Below are 17,662 nucleotides of genomic sequence, written 5' to 3'. Positions count from 1 at the left end.
CAGCGATGCGGGCCCCACGAAGATAGACCTTCCCGATAACCGTCAGACGATGGCTGGGCCGAAGCTCGTGAACCACTTCCCTCCCACCGAGCCCCGAGTTGACGCAGACGCAGACGCAGACGCAGACGCAGACGCGGTCGCCGAGCCCCGACTTCGTGACCGCCCTCTTCTTACTAATTCGCATCTCTATCTCCCTCTCTCTCTCTCTAGATTGGAGGAGGCTAGGAGAGACGCATCGAGATGGATTTGGATCCAAAGCTTTCCATGATGGCACTTATTTTGGTGGCGTTTGCTGGGTTGGCGACTGCTTCGAGCTTCATATCAGGTACTGATCCATCCATAAAGTTTGGATTTTGCAGCAAAAGTTTGAATTTTTTTTCTTGGGGTTCTTCTCGTGCTGAAAACACGCTCGGGTGTTTCGGTTTAGATGATGTGCTGGTGCCTCGTGGATCCGGAGGGCGGAGCTTGCTGCAGACACCGACGAGTAAGATCTGCTTTCTTTTCCTCTCCTCTTTTTCGTCTATAATTTGTAGTTCTCTCTCTTCCGATATCTGGGCTTTGGCCGTGGCGTGAGCAACTGCCATAACGTAATTTAGGAGAAACGTCGAAGGAGGTAACGAGCCGGTGATTGGTCTTACGAGATGTCGTAGGCTTCAATTATCGGATTATTTTGTCTGGATTTCTTTCTATTTTGCTAGATCAGTCGAATCCATTTTTGAGGAGCAGGATCGAATCGAACTCATTAGGCCTGTTGAATTGTGTTAATATAGAGATGGGGATGACCATATGATCCCGAGGAGCGATACCGAAAAAGAATTCAAACATAAAAGACTAACGCTAGAATTCTTGATGGTTTTCATTTGTGTCCTTATCACGTTGTATACATAAAGATTTTGATTCTGTAAGCATAAAAATCAAGATATTTCGATATTAAAATATGAAATTAAATAACAATATCTGTGAAGTCGATGTAGACTTACTATGATTGATAGACTTAATGGCAAAGGGATGTAAAAGATAATCTAATAAAAGCTATCGGTGGATGTCGACAAAGGCTGCTGAACATTTCAGAATGTTGACCAGTGCGAGCATGAATGAGTCAAAGAATGGACATCCTGAAACCATCGGCCTATCCCTTTTGTTCTTTTTCCAGGAAGAAGCCCATAGGTAATATCATTTCGAAAGAAACCTTGCCTATCGGAACATGATCACAAGCTTGTGATACATGTGCGACACTGATTGTATTGGAACATTGTAGAATGGAATTCTCATTGAAATGGAGAGTAAAATCTCGTAGCTTGTTTCTGTTGTTCTATAGTTCTCCGATTGGCCTAATAGTGGAATTGCAGCTGTGCTCATCTTAAGAAACTTTGTAGATTGCCCTCTGAGCTTTGAGTTCCTGAACTACACAATCATCACAAGCCAGTGCAAGGGTCCCCTCTACCCTGTCGACCTCTGCTGTGGAGCTTTCAAGGAACTCGCATGCCCATACGCCGCAGAATTGAATGATCTGACGAACAACTGTGCAACGAACATGTTCAGCTACATCAACCTCTATGGGAAGTATCCTCCTGGCCTGTTTTCCAGTGAGTGCCGGGACGACAAGATAGGACTTGTGTGTCCTGCTAGTGCACCGCAGTCGCAGGAAGATGCAAGTTCTGGCTACATGAATCGGCAGAGCCTCATGTCCGTCATCTTCCTTGCGTGTGGAGTCGTTCTGAAGTGTCTGCTTTCTTGAAGGTAGAAGCAGCTGACCTCTGAAAGTTGCAGGATCGCAGATGAGTTTACTTGGTAAAATTGCTTGGGGAAATTGGGTTCTTGGTGACACAAAATGTATTCTTGTTCTTCATCTTAACATCGGTGGAGTATCCGAGATTGTAACTTTGTGTTTGTCCATATGTCGTATGTCTTCAACTTCAAGAAATTGTGATTGATATCATACTTGAACTCTTAAAGAGTGGGCGAGCGCGCAAGGCCTCTTCCGATCCTGGTTGAAAGACGATCTTTTTTCTTGTTGTAGAGGTTGACTGCTGTCATCCCCGAGTCCAAGAAGCAAGAACACAACATCATCTGATGAAGTTGGGTTGGAGGATCAACCGGGAAGTGTCTGCGAAAGAAGGAGCTAAAGATTTTTGTCTTGATGCAGATGGAAGGACTTCCCGAGTCTTCAGTCGTATCTAAGCATAGATTCTTCTTCGTCTTTTCTACTCCATTCGAAGTTTCACTTCCACAAGATATCCAACCTCCAATCCCCTCGACAGGATGTGCTCAGAAGTGCGATGGGGGGGATAAGATGGGGATGGGACGGGAAAGCAGTCCCCGTCCCCACAAGCCAAATGTGACGCCCAGCGCCTGCGATTGGGCTGTAACCGTGTCCGCTGCCTCGACCGAGACGGATGAGATCCACCGTTCCGTCCCTCGATGTTTCCACCGCCGAGCTGATACCCGATGCTGTCCTCCTAGTTCTTCCCCCTGTTCGTCCGTCATCTCTCTCCCTTGAGGAGCTGGTTCTCGTTCCAATCCGGTCTCGCAGCTCATCTACCATCAATTCCTCTAACCTGTAAGTGAATCCTTTTCGCCTTGTCTTCCTCGATTAGTTCGGAAGCTTTCTGGTTCTGATCTTTCATGCGGTGCCACTCCTTTTTCCTTTTTTATTCGATTTTTCGAGTCATTATTGCTCTTAAACTTTGAATTCGTCTCCGGGAAGCGAAAAGCTGATTGCTTTGGTTGTTTTGACATAGTTATGCATCGGTCTTTGATTGATTTCTAGGTTTTGGTTCTCGCATTCTGATTCATGCTTTTGTATATATATATATATATACAAAATTAGTAGACTTTCATTGATTCAATCTATAGTGTCTGTAGATCTTGTTAGAAAGTTTAGCTGCTATTGGAGTTCAGGTTATGTCTTCATGCAAGTATTAGATGTGGGCCTTTTTTTTTCTGTTTTTTGAACAAGAAAATTACATATATGATGGATTGTATTATGAGAAGTGAGCTTAAATACGCAACATATATTCATTTTGGTGTTTGGGCTACAAGAAAGTCCCTGTATTTATGCGGCTTGTCGATTCATACAAAGCAATAGTTCATCTCTAAAATAGTACTTGGTTTGCTTTTTCTCATTCCATCTGTGAAATCTTCCAATTGTGATTGTTTAAGCAGCCATTTATTAACAACATGCTTTTCTTTCTGGAAAGTAGGCAAAAAAGAAAAAAAAGAATGCCTTCAGTTTTTATGGAGATTAGATTGGATTCCTTGTGTTCATAGGAAACTAATTTGGCTCAATTGTTGATAGAGAGGTAATGTTTTGGCTGAACCTGTCTTCTCATTATCAAAGCATGGAATTAAATTCAGATCAGAGTCTTCAAGAACTCTAAGTCCTGTTTAATGAGCTGTTTTATTCATAAGTTTGCTTGTCTTATGAGATTGTTGCATTGTTTTTGTGCTATTAGATGACCGAAGTTTACGATGGTCATCCCAAAGCCATATATTAAACATCTTTCTGATCCTGCATCTTGTTATTGATGCAGAATAGTGTCTTGGCCATTGTCTTAATTTAGAGAGTTTGATACCATCATGAGCTCACTAATTTCTCTTTGTATTCAATCTCTTGCCTTTGTGTATCAATGAAGAATCCATTGAGGTCAGATGCTAGCGAATCGCCTCATGATTTAGCTTCATTTGTGCACTCTGATGTAGCTTATTCTAGTTGTTTATGGTTACTTGGTGGTTGGACTTGGACTTGCACATATCTTGTTATTTTTTCCTTCCTTTTCTCCGGTTGCATTTCTTGATATGTAAGCCTCTTTTGTGTTGGTGCAGGAGCTTCTATGGCTAGCAGACGGATCCAAAAAGAGCTTCAGGATCTGCAAAGGGATCCTCCGGCATCATGCAGTGCCGGACCTGTGGGAGAAGACCTGTTTCACTGGCAAGCCACAATAATGGGTCCTTCGGACAGTCCCTATGCCGGGGGAGTTTTCTTTGTTACCATTCATTTCCCTCCCGACTATCCATTTAAGCCTCCCATGGTCAACTTTCAGACCAAGGTGAGAGGGTCCAACAGCTTCTCCTTTTGTTATTTCTCTTCCACTATATATGTCACAAAGTTGTCTCAAGGAGTTTTACTTTAATTATTGATCATTCACAAAAAAATAATTGATCTCCAAAATTTGTTTCTTAGATGTAACAGTAAGTTATGATTTCCCAGAAGGGACTGCATGTGAATATGTAGAATGCCATGAAGAAGAATTCAGGATTTCTTGGTGGTTGTGTGTGTATTACTGTTTCATTGAGCTATTCCTCCGAACTGATCGAGTCGTCTTGTCTTTGCTCTCCCTCTCAAGTAGCATCATCTTTTCATCATGGTGGCCATTCTGACTCCGAAATATAAGAAGCAAAGCATTCCACTATGATCATGGCATGTACATGAATGCAAGAGTCGATGCTTAAACTCTACTATTTCTTTTAGAAGACGCGATTAAATATGTTTTCGAGTCATGATTTCCATTTTGCTTGGTTCAGTGAATAGTTTCTTTATTCTAGGAATTTAATGGATGTATGTTGTTTGAACTTTGAACCGTGCCTTCAAGTCATCATATATTGGTGAGAAGGAAATCTCATCAAATGTGTTTGATTTGCTCGAAAACTTGCAGGTTTACCATCCGAACATCAATTCAAATGGCAGCATCTGCCTCGACATCCTGAAGGATCAGTGGAGTCCAGCCCTGACCATATCGAAGGTGCTCCTCTCCATCTCCTCTCTGCTCACAGACCCAAACCCGGACGACCCTCTCGTCCCAGAGATCGCGCACCTGTACAAGAACCAGAGGCCTCGCTACGAAGAGATGGCAAGATCATGGACTCAAAAGCATGCCATGGGTTGACCGGTGGCGAGCTCAGTGCCAAAGAGAAAGGAAGGAGAAGTCTATGCTAATTATCACTGGAGTAATCCAAGTTTATGTATTGTTGTTGTAGATGATTAAAGACCAAGATTTCTCTGTATCGAATCTAATCTCTTGGAGAAGGATCGGTTCGATATGATGTGTGGTTTAAGGTCTAATAATATTTGACATACTCTCACAATTTTTTATTAGAAATATCATATCATTAATTATTTTGTTTTAGATTTGTTGGTATTTGATTGGTTGTTTTACTTACAGACTAATCACCTTATAAAACCTAATTAAGAATAAACATGTTTTAGATGGGTAATGCGCGTCTTAATATAAATATAAATAATGTAGGCAGTATATATGTATATATATATGTATATATATGTATATATATGTATATATATATATATACATACATATACATACATATATACATATATAAACCTGTATATATATGTATATATATATATATACATACATATATATACATACATATATATACATATATATATATATATATATATATATATATATATATATATATATATATATATATATATATATTGCCTTCAATAAATCAACCCAATTCGCTCATAGACTCATAGATCACAGAAGAACAATACTTTCCTTACCCGTTTACGTGTACCCTTTAAATTACCTGTTCCGTGATTGAAGAAATGTGGGACCCATAAGGTGCGATTAGAATCGGGTAGAATAAATTGTTTTTGCCTAGGCCTCAAATCCCAACATATCCGAGGGAAAAACCCTACCTGAACTCGGGCTCCGCCGCTTACCTCGCTGCCGGGAACAGCACCGTCCCCTCGCTGGTGGTGGCAATCAGTAGAAGACGCAACGTCTTCCCATGATTTCTGCTTCTTGGTTTCTGAGAAGTAAGAGTATCGGATTGTTCCGTGGATTGATTTCTTGGTGCGGTCGTCAAGGAATTCCTCTTTCTAATCCGACAAGGTAATTCCTTTTTCGGTTTTCCTTGATAAATTCTGTGTTTGTCTTCCTTCTTGTTCGATTATTTTTCTGCATGGAGCATTTTGGTAGAACTTTTCGAGAGATGTTTCGTTTTCTCTGTCTTTTTTTTCTCTTCAAGTTCATAATAGGCGAATCCGTTTATTGTATCTGTTTGATTCCTTCAATATCTTATATTCTTCAGTGATTTTTTGACGAAAGATGTAATTTTTCTTGCATTTACTTTTATGATTCTCGTGAATTCTGTTTAATATGGTTATCTTTTGGCTGCTCTTCCCATCGAAGTTTGACATCTGAGGAGTTATAAAGTGTCTGAACAGTAAACCTATTGGAATGAGTTTTTGACTGTGCTTGAGAAGGCAATAGCTACTTTTTTGTGAATCAATGACTGAAAGGTGGATGTTCATAATCCTCATGACATGATACAAATTTCATAACCTTGTCGGAATTGCTTCTTGTCCTAACATGTGTTTCCTATGCTATTAAAGAGTAGATGTACTCGTGATGAGTTCAAGCTTCTTAGTTTGTTCTTATTGTTCTTGTGCACTTTGAGCTTGATTGAGTTCAGTTACCCGTTTGTTGCCTCGAGATAATTCTTGTTTTTTTTCTGAGTGCATATGTGTTGTTTTGTTTTCAGGGCAGGGGGGTTTGCTTTGAGTATTTTAAGGCCTTGTAAGACTAGGAATTTTATTGCCATACTTGTAAGACTAGGAATTTTCTTTTGCATATTTTTTTATCTTGTTTATCTTTTTTAAATGTGGAGCTTAAATTTTCTTTGTTGCATTATTGTACCTTGCTTTCATCAAACTTAAATCATAAACAGAACTGCATTCTTAATTTTTTTTAGATTAAATAAGCATCCATAGGTTGGCGGCTTCGTAGTCTCCAGTTCCATTTATCATAAGGATATCCTTCTTTCAGACCATTCCACAAGGATTCTTAATGGTTCTTAAGTCTATATTTTGTCAATTTTAGGAGCTTATCTGCCCTGTATGTAAGTTTAACATACTAAAAGTTTGATGCTATTACTGTGCGGTGAATGTTTTAGGAGCCTTTTCCTGGAAAACCCCATGAGACCGTATCATGAAAATCTTGATTAATGCATTCCACCAAGTCAGCTAGTGTACTTGTTGATGCTACTTCTGTTCGACATTGTTATGCAAACCTCTTATTGGGATGTGTCTGGTGGTTATACAGAGAGGAATTTGCTCGATGTATCTATTGATAGAGCTGCTATTGTATAATTCCTCAAATCCTTTTGTTGCTTTAAATATACAAAGACACAAGTGATTTTGAGCGTGTTTTCTCTTCTATTAAGTTTTCTTACATGGTGATTTTTTGGACGGCATTTGCAAATTATGATATGTTTCTTGCAGGACATCTTTGGTGGGGTTCAGGAATGGATATTACTTGATGAATTGGACATCACATATGCATAGATGTACATGCATTTCACGTCTTTCAATGTGTACATGTTCTGGTCCAAGAGGATACAAGGATATGCCATTTTCATCTTGCGTTCTGGTATCTTCTTTGATTTATCACAAACCAATCATATATAATCCGTTTAACCCACAAAGGTGGCAGTCAATCAGATTTAGGAGCAATGCACTAGTGACTCTTAACACAGATGATGATGTGGCCAGATTTTCCGTCGGTATACCAAATCCCAAACCAGGAATTCAATCAAGGCCAACGAAAAAGCGAAAGATGATGTCAAGAAAAGCAAAACTAAATGAGCTCAAATGGTATCGATTGAAGGCAAAAAAGAAGATGAAGTCGCCAAATCCTGAAGTTAGAATTAGGTACAAGCTTGAAAAGGTTTGATACGTAAGCATTCGAGTCTTTCTATTTCTTCTTGCAAACACTCATTTCATGCTGTAGAACTTCAGTATAGTCGTTCATAGTTCTCTATATTTCTATCTGTAGTTCCACGGGTTAATACGTACAGTGATATGCCATTTGATAATCTTCTTTAATGAATGTTGATTTTTAATGGTCAATTGATTTTTTATAAAATATACTCAGTTTGTTGCTTTTCGTGCCTTTATAAGTAGATTGTTCTGCTTAGGCCAGCATTTTCATTGTTCAGGCAAAAAGAAAAGAAGAATGGTTGATTGAGAAGCTGAGGAAATATGAGATTCCGAAAGCTCCGGAGCAAGTACATGATCCCGAAATCCTCACTGAAGAAGAGTGGTTTTACCTAAGACGAACCGGTGAAAAGAAGAAGAATTATGTTCCGGTCGGGCGGCGAGGAGTGTTTGGCGGTGTGGTTCTCAACATGCATCTCCACTGGAAGAAGCATGAAACAGTAAAAGTAGTCTGCAGGCCTTGCAGACATGGTCAGATCCATGAATATGCCCAAGAACTGGCCCGGCTCAGCAAGGGTACCGCGATCGACGTAAAGGCCAACAACACCATCATATTTTACCGGGGGAAGAACTATGTGCAACCTGATATAATGTCACCTCCTGGTACACTTTCTAAGCAGAAGGTAATGGTCTTGGATTATAACATTCATGTACATTATCCAATGGTAATATGACCCCTGGCATCGGCAATAGAATCCATGTATTCGCATCATGCTACAAACTGGAGAAGCACCCAATCAATCAATTTCCATGTTCATCTGGCCAAAATGGATTTTTGAATCTCATAGGTTCTTTTGCTGTCGTACTTTTCGGAAATGATAAACTAACTAGTTAATCCTCACAATACTTATTTTTCGTTGAAATGTCTTACAGGCTCTGGAGAAATATAGATTCGAGCAATCTCTGGAGCACACCAGTGAATTCATCGAAAAGCTGGAGCAGGAACTGGAGGAGTACCATAAGCATGTTGCGTTGTATCAGAAGAACAAAGAGATTACCACCAAAAGCACGGCCGGCGAAGAAAAGTAGCACTCTCAAATCCGCGAAACAGTGATTGATTTGTTCTCTGCCTCATCTTTTACCGGAAACTGTTCCTTAAAATTCCATTTCGAAACCGATCGGTGTGTTTAAGATATCCGCTACTCCTACCTTTGTCTTCTTCACAAGGCATGTGGAGGCAGTATTGTTGTGAGCAGCAAAAGGCACATGAAAAATGTCCAAATTATATTCATCGATCTCTTCGCTTTTCCTCGGACGGAGAGAGGGAGAGAGAGAGAGAGAGAGTGAGATAGAGGACTCGAAAACGCGAAGGACGGCAACCGTACGGCTTCCCCTGCTGCCCGTACCTACGGGAAGCGATACACATGGATGGCACTCGGTAAACGCCATTAATGGCCCCTCTCCTCCCCTCCGTTCACCGCACGGTGGACCGCTGCCCCTCACAGGGAAGAAGAGACATGGCTGACGCACGCACTGTTCCACCCGCGTCGCCAATCGACGCGTTCCAAATCCCCAGGCTTTGATCACTGGCTGCCGGGCCCCACTCCCTCGGTGTCGGCACGTGGTAACGAGTGGATGGGCAGCTTTTTTGGTGTCGTCCAACGTCGAACAGCGGCATCAAGAAACGATGGCTGTCGCCATGCCACCAGAAGGAATCAGATCATTGCACACACACACTCTCTCTCTCTCTCGACTGTTTGTCGTACTGCCCATATGTGTTACTACTGTTCGTGCAAGAAGGCTTTGTTCCTTCCATCTCTCACCTCTCCCATTGCAACGGCTATATTTCATGTGGCGATGGATCATTTTTTAATCCATTAATATACACGCAATGGGATAACTAGCGTGAAAGAGCTCGTTGTATTTAGCGTTACAACTCACTCATGAATCCATTGTGATGTCAGATCCACACGTCCACAGCAGTAGACGAATGAAAGCAGTGAAAGCTCAGGTTTAATGGTCGGATCATCCTGCATTATTCTTCAGTGCACTCTGTAGCTTTGTTTCATTTTGGGCAGCTGAAATGGATCTGAATACACATCATAACATGTTGATGGAGAGAGATCATGGGGCACAGAAAATTTCAAGTACGATTTTTATTCGAGTATTTAAACCATAAACAATTATTGATCACTTCATAGTCATTTTGGAACAGAAATAAAATTGACCACAGGAACCCACCAATACCACTACCCCAATTCAAAATTCACTATAAGCATCAGTAGTACTAAGAAGCTTCACACAAGAGTTTGGAAGGATTCAGATGCATGGATTATTGAGAATTTTACATGTACTTTGGCAAGTTCAAAACTGCAACTTTGCAGAATGTTTACCGTCGCAGCCAACAAGGCCTTTAGAACATCAAATTTGATACATGAAGTGTTTCAAAACTCAGAGTCACATTCCTGTTGGTTCTGTTCTTTTTGTTCCAAAGGATGCTTCATGGCTGCTAGAAAGACCGTATAGCAAGAAATCTGCTGCAAGACAACCGTGATCGGAGGGTACTCAGTCAAGTAAGCTAAGATCTGGAACAATGGCTGCAAAGTAGAACTTGAGACAGAGGTTCCGCAAGCACTTTTGTACAGTTTAGGACCCATGCAACTGTGAGTAACATACTGATGACTGCATGTGAGCAGCGGTAGCAGTTTGGAGCAAAAAGGGGCTGGGGAGTAGAGGACCATGGCCTTCTGTAATGCTGCCACTCTTCGTCAAATTAGCATTAATTCCAGTGGATGGTTTTGGTAACAAGGGCCTTGAGCCACCACGAAGATATCTAATCTGGCATTGCGAAGGGACGCAGGAAAATGGCCTCTGAGACAAAGGATTCAAACCTGAAGTAGCAAAAGGCAAAGTATTTATTGGACTGCTCAGAGAAGTGACTGGTCGTCTCTCAAATTCAATAGAGTCATCGATCACAAGAACCTCATTCATTATGCAGGAAGCTGGAGAGGAGTTGGACCTTCTGCATGCATTCTTTTGCCAAGTGTGGTGATCAAGTCTTGGCACAAAAGCAGTATGCAAGGGAGTCACTGAAAAACCAGCCATCTGTGCGCTAGACATGCATATGGGAAATTGGTGCTCACCCACCGATGCAGTTGCATCAAAGGCCGGAGGCCCGCTGAAGATCTTGTGATGGTATCGAAAATTCTCCTGCTTCGAGTGATTGGTGTTTAAAGCAAATCCAAGAGGTGACATGAAGTTTACATTTGGTGGGTATTCCAGAACTGTTCTTTGAGGTTGCACAAACTCTTCATTGTTCATCACCATCAAATTTTTACCCATCAGCCTAAGGATTGGATTGGAAATTGACCGGTTCTGTGACTGAGATGATGGGATAGCAGAACCTAGAACACTGCAAGTTGGAACCTTGACTGCACAATCTGACAAACCCTTGCTGGTAGCAGGCTGACCAGCTGCTTGCAAGTTGGAGATGACTGTGGTATTAATTCTGTGATTTTGACATGAATTAAAAGAGGAAGAGACTCTTGGCCTCGCGAACAACTTGGAAACCTGCTTCACCTTGGGTGTCCTGTGAGTAGCATTTGGTTGTAAAATTTGAAACTCTCTTGAAAGGCTCTCCCTACATGAGCAACAGAAAGTCTTATCATCTACCATGCAACCAGATATTTCTGCTGGTAGATTCACCTTAAGTTCTTCATTCCTCTCCTTGACATTTCTTTCTTCAGATACTACAGTATCTTCAGCTAATGGATCTATCGAGCCCAACTTATTTTCAGCATTGATAGCAGATGCAAATACATTAGCATCTGAATCTGTATATTTGAGATCTTTTGGAGAGGGGAGCGAGATGGTTGAAGCAGTTGAATCAGGTGATCCACATGGTTCACCATCACCAGCCAACTTCATAGCTTCATTTGTAGTTGTTCTAACTGAGGTTATCGAGGAGCTCTTTTGGCGGATTTCATGCCCCACATTCCCATGACTGGTTGAACAACCACTGGACTCCTGGATGGACATGGTTTCAACAGTACATTCCACAAGCTGGACTGCATAAGAGTCTTTTTCTCCTCTATCTTCCATTTTGTCTGCCATTTGAATGTTTTGTCCATCAATTTCTTCTCTGGAAGTATCACCAAAGAACACCACTTGCTTCTCAGATATTTGCATTAATTGTCCTGTGTTGACCTCACTTTTTGAGATAGACTGGCAATCAGAGGCTGCTTGCAGGCTTTCTGAACACACAGTATCATTAGAAAGAAGATTACCACCAGCCATTTCCGATGAAGGTTTCCTGACATGATTTCCAGAGTCCAAGACCTCTACTTGCATATCTAAATTCTGAACATCAGGACCATGGTATTTGGTTTCAAGATGATTACTGTGTTTCTGCTCTTCCAGTGTGCTTCCCTCATCTTTTTTATCAAATTCTGGGACATCATTCGTGCCTGGCAATGCATCATTCGTCATCTCTCCTGTTCCAGATCCTACGACACATGAGTGATTTAATTCGCAAGATCCTAGTGTTTTACTTGCTCTTGCAATATCAGCAGCAGGTGCAAGCACACCTTTATTATGCACTCCATTGGTAGCTGACTGAAATTTTGCTCTAATCTTGCCACTCCTTAAAATGGATCTATGCTTACGGAACTTCTTACAAGTATCAGGTTTCACACTTAGATCACCTTTCCTTGCTTGTAGGTTGAAGGGTGATCTTCTAACCAAGTCATTCTTCATCAGAGTAGAAACGATTTGGTCCTTTGCAGAGGGACAGTGGATTGAAGGTATGTTTGTCCTGTCAGAAGAAGTATCAGGTCGACGTTGAATACTCGGAGCAGTCTCCTTTGCTTCGGTTCGTGAAGAAGACTCAAAATTCCCTGATGATTTTGATACTCTCGGTAGAAGGCTATTTTTTTCAGTGCTTTCAGACGACCATCTGGAAGCTGAGACAGTTAGCTTTTCAGATACTTTCATGTCATCATCCATGGGGTGGACCGTCTTAGACAGTATATCGATATTTTTGGATCCTGGAGAGCTGGTCAAATCTTCAGATAACCTAGAAAACTTCAAGTGATGGCTTAAGGAAACAGAAGAAATATAAGCATCTGGTCGGCTATTCTCGGTCAGCATGCTCCTGGTAACAAGTGCAGTATTATCTGATGCACTATGGGCATTCTTGCTGGCAAGTTTTTTTGGAAGATCTGATCGTCTGGAACAAATCCACTGCCTTAGACACGCAGGCCTACTGTTGGCAAGGTTTCCTGGATCTGATATATGTAACAGTGATTCTCCATTCTCATGATGAGTTTCTCCATCACAATCTCCTTCGACTGAAGTTTGGATCTGATCAAACAAATATACAAATCATGCCACCAAATTGGCCTCATGAACAACACAGGTAGAATTAAAGCTGATAAAAAAAAGTTAGGATGAAGAATTCAGCCATAAAATAACCATATAAACACAAAACATGCTAGAAAACCCAGATTGTAAATTATGTCTGGGATGCTATTTGAAGAATATACCCAGACAGGAAAGAAATACAACGATCGGAGACACAAATCCAAAAGGCTGGAAAGCATCAAGTCGTACAAATTTGAAGTAGTGACTGGTATGATTATAGCTGTGGATCATGATGAGAACGCTTGAAATGAGAGAAAAGTGAAGGCTTAAACAGTCACAAGTTCCAACTTCCAGCTGTAAAAATATTAGAAAAAATAAATGTAACACAAACAAGGCCATGGAAGCAGTAGGCAGGTTCTTTGTCAAGAACTCATAAACTGGATGTTGCTTCAGACTTAAGCACATCTAAGATTTCAACATGTTTCTAGATACTATGTTAACTATAGAAGAGATGTAGTGAACAATATACTTGTTCAGCATATTAAAGAATACATCAAACCAGAAGAGAATACTTTGAAATTTCCATAAAGAGTTTGCTTAGAATGATATAAGTAATGAAGAGTGTTTGTGCAAGAACTCAAATGCAGCCATAGATTTCTGGATGAAGAAAGTCAAAGTACCTTTGCTTTCAACAGCATAAATGAATTCAACTTCTTTCTCTGTGACTTCATTTTCATCTTCTTTGAGTACTTTGCTTTGAAATGTTTCTTTTTGCCGATCAGAAAACTTTTGCCAGTCCTGACGACTTTGTCATGCTCTTGCAACTTCAGTTCTTCCTTTGACTGTGATGTACTACTGAGCTTGGATAAAATTCCTAGTTTTACACCATTTGAATCAACATATACAGCTCCTTCCTTTATGCCCTCTCCAGAACCCACCAGTACCAACTTTGGTTTCTTTGTCTCTGTGTCAACTTCGACACTTGGTGCAGCTGCAAATGCCAATTCAACAGCCCAGTGGGAACCATTCCTCTTATCAAGGTCTTCGAGAGTGCAACGAGGAGCAGTAGTATAGATATCCACCATCAATCTTTTCTTCCTTGGTTTCGCTTTTGGTTTTACGACTTTGCTTGAACAACACTTGGTGTTGGACTCCATCGACAGGCACTGGTCTATGTGGGCATTCAAAGTTGTGTTTGAAGTGGAAGAAAACATTTTACAAACCGGACAAACCTTTGAAGCCATAGGATCTGAAACAGTACTGGAGCTAGATTTTATGTCCTCTGCCCGGCTACTGTCGGAGATGACACCCAATCTGACTATCAACCTGCACTTCTTTTCGGATGGTTCGTGTGAGCTTCCAAGCTTTTTGGTGGGTTCAACAACGTCTATATCTGAAGGCGCTTCAAAGACATCTCTATTTACAGCAAATGAGCATGAAATTCCACCAATCGCAGCAGAAGTCCCTTCAACTTGATCACGAGTAATTATCGAGCCGATATCTGCACCAGAATGAGTCAGTTCATCAGTCCTAAACCTCTGACAAGTGGCTGACCTTCCATCTGGAGGTTGTGTCTCTATCGGCGAACACAAGTCCCGTCTTATATTCACGGCCTTCTCTTGAGGACCAATATGCACTGGGATCTGTTCAATTTCCGGGTGGATTACAGATTGTTGAGACTCTACTCCCTTGCTCCAACACTGGACTCTCACCAAATCTGGAGGTTCGAAGGGTGGCAATAGATCTTTGACACCATGCTTCAAGCAAAGCTGCAAGAAATGCTGCGTGAACGGCCAGCTCGTCTCGATGCCTTTGCTCCTTGATGTGAAAACATAATCCCTGAGAACAAAGCAACAGTTCTATAAGAACAAGCCTCAGATATATTTTTGCAAGCAAGGCATAAAAGTTAGACGATCAAACACAACTCCATACTTCCAAGCATAGACACAAAAAGGAGGTCAATCTCATTCACAACAATATTTCACCAGTGAACTTGTTCAGATCACACCACACATTAGTTGCCAAGACTAGATACAAAAATGAACCACTAATCAAGGAACTAGACAAACATTCCGCAAAGCCATGACCCTCTAAATCTGTCACCTTTCGCTAGAAGGACAACTTTTGTTAATCAGATGATATGATTAATTAAGCCCATATAATTAATAACATATCAAGAAAATCAAAACCATAATCATCCACCAGAAGAAGAATCAAGCCTTTCATTCCTGATTGCTTTAGATATCCAGAGGCCTGTGATGGATATCAATGGCAATAGTCTGGCGAAAAATGAGCTCAGATCCACTAAAGGTTGGTCCTCATCCAATAGATTTGTAAGTGAAGAACCAAAACCTTTAGCGAAAGGCCCTCCGGAAATAAACACATCTAATCTGATTGATGCAAGCAATATTTAGCAGCACAACACCAACACAAGGCAGTGCTCCGGGGAACTGTTACCTTATAGAGAAATTAGGAGTTGGTGTCTGCCCAAGAATGGGATCCCTCTCCCGGGAGGCAAGCTTTTCAGAGACCCTCTCGCCAGTCTTCGGTGCTGGAACCTTGGAGGAACATGGAGGATCTAGAGGGCTTTTAGCGGATAACATCTGAAGAAGGCCTGCTCCAATTTTCCTCCTATTAGATATTCTAACTGGAGTAGTAGCCCAACAGCTCTATTGCTACTGGACCTTTTCTTGTTCTTAGCCTCCAGCATAACCAAGGACTTGAGCTCCCAAGCAACCCCTCAGAAGAAGTAGGAGAACAGTAAAATCCCACAAAGGAGAACTTGCAACCTCTCACCTGACTTGATGCCTGCAAGATTAAACAAAAAGAAAACTAAACTTAGTAATCAAAAAGGAGCAAGTCACCTATTAGGGGAGGAAACAGGACCCATGATACAAGATGGAGACTTCTGGAGCATTATTTCATGTAGACACGAGACTGGAATTTTTGGGGGGGACTTCAAACCCAAGACTACAGATCAGGCTCCTTGAAGACCAAGGCACCTGAGGCCTCCCATGCAAAAAGAAGATCAAAAGTCATGTGGTTGGGAAACTTGCAGAGGTGTCATTTTATGTGATGAATGGGGGTGAGGAGATTTGCAGGGGCACCCACACCCTCCAAAAATAAACCAGTTAATTAGCAGATGAGGAGGAAGGAAGGAAGGTAGAAAGGAGAGGATGGCAGAAGCCCTGCACATGAAATGATGGGTGGAAAACAAATTCCAAGGGAAACAGAATAGAAACCAAGGGCCTGAGTACCGAGAATGAGGAGAATCAAAAGCATGGCCACCCACCGGGGGAAATCTTGCAAGGAAGTTGAAGGAAAATAAGATGGAAGAGAAAGGAAGGAAAGAAAAGCCATGAGAGGGTTACCATTCATCTTTAGGGCCTTGGATTCCTCGGATGGAACAGAAGGGGATCAAGTAGAAGAGACCGGACAAAAGTGTTGGTAAAGATGATGAAGAAGAAGAAGAAGAAGGTCATCACGCATCTTGGGCCAAAAAATCCAGACACAAATCTGAAGGAAATCCAGCTGTTGATTTTTCCCTTTCCTGAGAGGTACCAGAAACCCCGCACAGATCCAAGATCCAAGCAAAAGATTTCAAGGATGGGAAAGAGAAAGGTGAGAGGAGGGGAAGAGAGGTCGATCGTATGAAAGATCCCAACAAGGACACGGACATGGCTGATGCAAACTGATGCAGTGACCAAAGCAAGATCCCAAGAAAATCCATGAACGGTCACCCACATGGAACCTTCAGAGGGTCCAAGAGAAACAGAAATTACATGCAAGAGATAGGAATGAAAACCCATGGCAGCAGAGGAAAAAGAATCACACACACACACACACACATTCACACAAAAGGCAGCATGTCCATGCCTTACCCACTCTTGACTCCAAAGGGAGGAAAAAAAATCAAGCAGTGTTGAGATGAGAAGTGCAGCTGTAGAGCTGCCTACTCTACAAAAGGAGAGGAAGAGCTGATGAGAAAGAAGAGGGTCTTGTTTTCTTCCTCCACTCACAGAAGAAGATGGGAGGAAATGAAAGATGAAAACACACCACCCACTCACACATCAATGGTATCAGGTTCTCCACCAGAGGCAGGCCTGTACAGCAACAAGCAACTGCACACACAGAGAGAGAGAGAGAGAGAGAGAGAGAGAGAGCAATGGAAATGGAGGATGTCCTATGCTGTACCATCTCTAATATCTATTTTTTAATCTTCTCTCTCTTACTTTTATCTTTTGCTGATATATTGTTCACGAGTGAAATGTGGAGGTGCCAACTCTTGACACTGCCTTTCCCCTTCTCTACAGTTTCACTTGGCCAACATGCCCCTATCTCAACCTAAAACCATCAATTTTATCTTGAGCATGCAAGTACTTTCCAATGAAATGATATGCCCAACATGCAAAGGTGGGGATCATCTCTGGTTTCCCTCAGAGCTGAGAGCTTAGTATCTAAGCCAAGGCTATCTGAGATCAATGATTGCATTCAAACATCACCTTCTGAGCACACCTTAGCAAGTTCAGAATTCTAACCTGCATCTGCTTTCCCTACATTTTCTTTTTATTTCTTTCTCTTTTTACTCTCTTGCTTTCTCAAAATTTTTAGATG

At 41.5% G+C, this 17,662-nt stretch overlaps 3 protein-coding genes across 9 annotated transcripts; 2 read left to right on the top strand and 1 right to left on the bottom strand.

Moving 5' to 3' along the window:
• The first annotated feature begins 64 nt into the window (after positions 1–64).
• LOC103997747 (ubiquitin-conjugating enzyme E2 5A) lies at positions 65–5,126 on the top strand. 3 transcript variants are annotated; one of them, XM_065082774.1, is made up of 5 exons: positions 264–325; positions 428–484; positions 2,021–2,560; positions 3,826–4,049; positions 4,656–5,126. In XM_065082774.1, the coding sequence occupies exons 4-5, from the start codon at positions 3,834–3,836 to the stop codon at positions 4,884–4,886; spliced, it is 447 nt and encodes a 148-aa protein (XP_064938846.1). In that variant the 5' UTR covers positions 264–325; positions 428–484; positions 2,021–2,560; positions 3,826–3,833; the 3' UTR covers positions 4,887–5,126. The 3 variants fall into 3 exon arrangements, with proteins under 3 accessions (XP_018674120.2, XP_009417335.2, XP_064938846.1); XM_018818575.2 differs by lacking the exon at positions 2,021–2,560 and having other exon boundaries at positions 65–325; XM_009419060.3 differs by lacking the exons at positions 2,021–2,560; positions 3,826–4,049; positions 4,656–5,126 and adding an exon at positions 1,377–1,939 and having other exon boundaries at positions 67–325.
• A 514-nt stretch (positions 5,127–5,640) lies between these two features.
• LOC135592994 (uncharacterized CRM domain-containing protein At3g25440, chloroplastic-like) lies at positions 5,641–8,978 on the top strand. 2 transcript variants are annotated; one of them, XM_065082769.1, is made up of 4 exons: positions 5,641–5,861; positions 7,253–7,697; positions 7,969–8,370; positions 8,621–8,978. In XM_065082769.1, the coding sequence occupies exons 1-4, from the start codon at positions 5,758–5,760 to the stop codon at positions 8,774–8,776; spliced, it is 1,107 nt and encodes a 368-aa protein (XP_064938841.1). In that variant the 5' UTR covers positions 5,641–5,757; the 3' UTR covers positions 8,777–8,978. The 2 variants fall into 2 exon arrangements, with proteins under 2 accessions (XP_064938841.1, XP_064938842.1); XM_065082770.1 differs by lacking the exon at positions 5,641–5,861 and having other exon boundaries at positions 7,262–7,400; positions 7,523–7,697.
• Positions 8,979–9,952: 974 nt separating this feature from the next.
• LOC135583239 (uncharacterized) lies at positions 9,953–17,244 on the bottom strand. 4 transcript variants are annotated; one of them, XM_065082768.1, is made up of 5 exons: positions 17,116–17,244; positions 15,506–15,856; positions 13,729–14,887; positions 10,670–13,048; positions 10,445–10,578 (listed from the first exon to the last, which is right to left on the bottom strand). In XM_065082768.1, the coding sequence occupies exons 2-5, from the start codon at positions 15,649–15,651 to the stop codon at positions 10,573–10,575; spliced, it is 3,690 nt and encodes a 1,229-aa protein (XP_064938840.1). In that variant the 5' UTR covers positions 15,652–15,856; positions 17,116–17,244; the 3' UTR covers positions 10,445–10,572. The 4 variants fall into 4 exon arrangements, with proteins under 4 accessions (XP_064938837.1, XP_064938839.1, XP_064938838.1 ...); XM_065082765.1 differs by having other exon boundaries at positions 9,953–13,048; positions 17,116–17,243; XM_065082767.1 differs by having other exon boundaries at positions 9,953–13,048; positions 17,105–17,197.
• Positions 17,245–17,662: the final 418 nt, after the last annotated feature.

This window comes from Musa acuminata, chromosome BXJ1-9 (genome assembly GCF_036884655.1).
Source record: "Musa acuminata AAA Group cultivar baxijiao chromosome BXJ1-9, Cavendish_Baxijiao_AAA, whole genome shotgun sequence".
Lineage (NCBI taxonomy): Eukaryota > Viridiplantae > Streptophyta > Magnoliopsida > Zingiberales > Musaceae > Musa > Musa acuminata.
Note: the sequence above shows the minus strand (reverse complement) of the source record. Positions and strands in the feature narration are given on the sequence as shown.

Coding starts and splice junctions, on each gene's coding strand:
- LOC103997747 (XM_018818575.2), top strand. CDS start 241: ATGGATTTGGATCCAAAGCTTTCCATGATGGCACTTATTTTGGTGGCG. Junction 326..427: donor TGCTTCGAGCTTCATATCAG/GTACTGATCCAT, acceptor GTTTCGGTTTAG/ATGATGTGCTGGTGCCTCGT. Junction 485..3,825: donor CTTGCTGCAGACACCGACGA/GTAAGATCTGCT, acceptor GTGTTGGTGCAG/GAGCTTCTATGGCTAGCAGA.
- LOC135592994 (XM_065082769.1), top strand. CDS start 5,758: ATGATTTCTGCTTCTTGGTTTCTGAGAAGTAAGAGTATCGGATTGTTC. Junction 5,862..7,252: donor CCTCTTTCTAATCCGACAAG/GTAATTCCTTTT, acceptor TGTTTCTTGCAG/GACATCTTTGGTGGGGTTCA. Junction 8,371..8,620: donor GTACACTTTCTAAGCAGAAG/GTAATGGTCTTG, acceptor AATGTCTTACAG/GCTCTGGAGAAATATAGATT.
- LOC135583239 (XM_065082765.1), bottom strand. CDS start 15,651: ATGTTATCCGCTAAAAGCCCTCTAGATCCTCCATGTTCCTCCAAGGTT. Junction 14,888..15,505: donor ACTCCTAATTTCTCTATAAG/GTAACAGTTCCC, acceptor CTTTGTTCTCAG/GGATTATGTTTTCACATCAA. Junction 13,049..13,728: donor TTATGCTGTTGAAAGCAAAG/GTACTTTGACTT, acceptor TTGTTTGATCAG/ATCCAAACTTCAGTCGAAGG.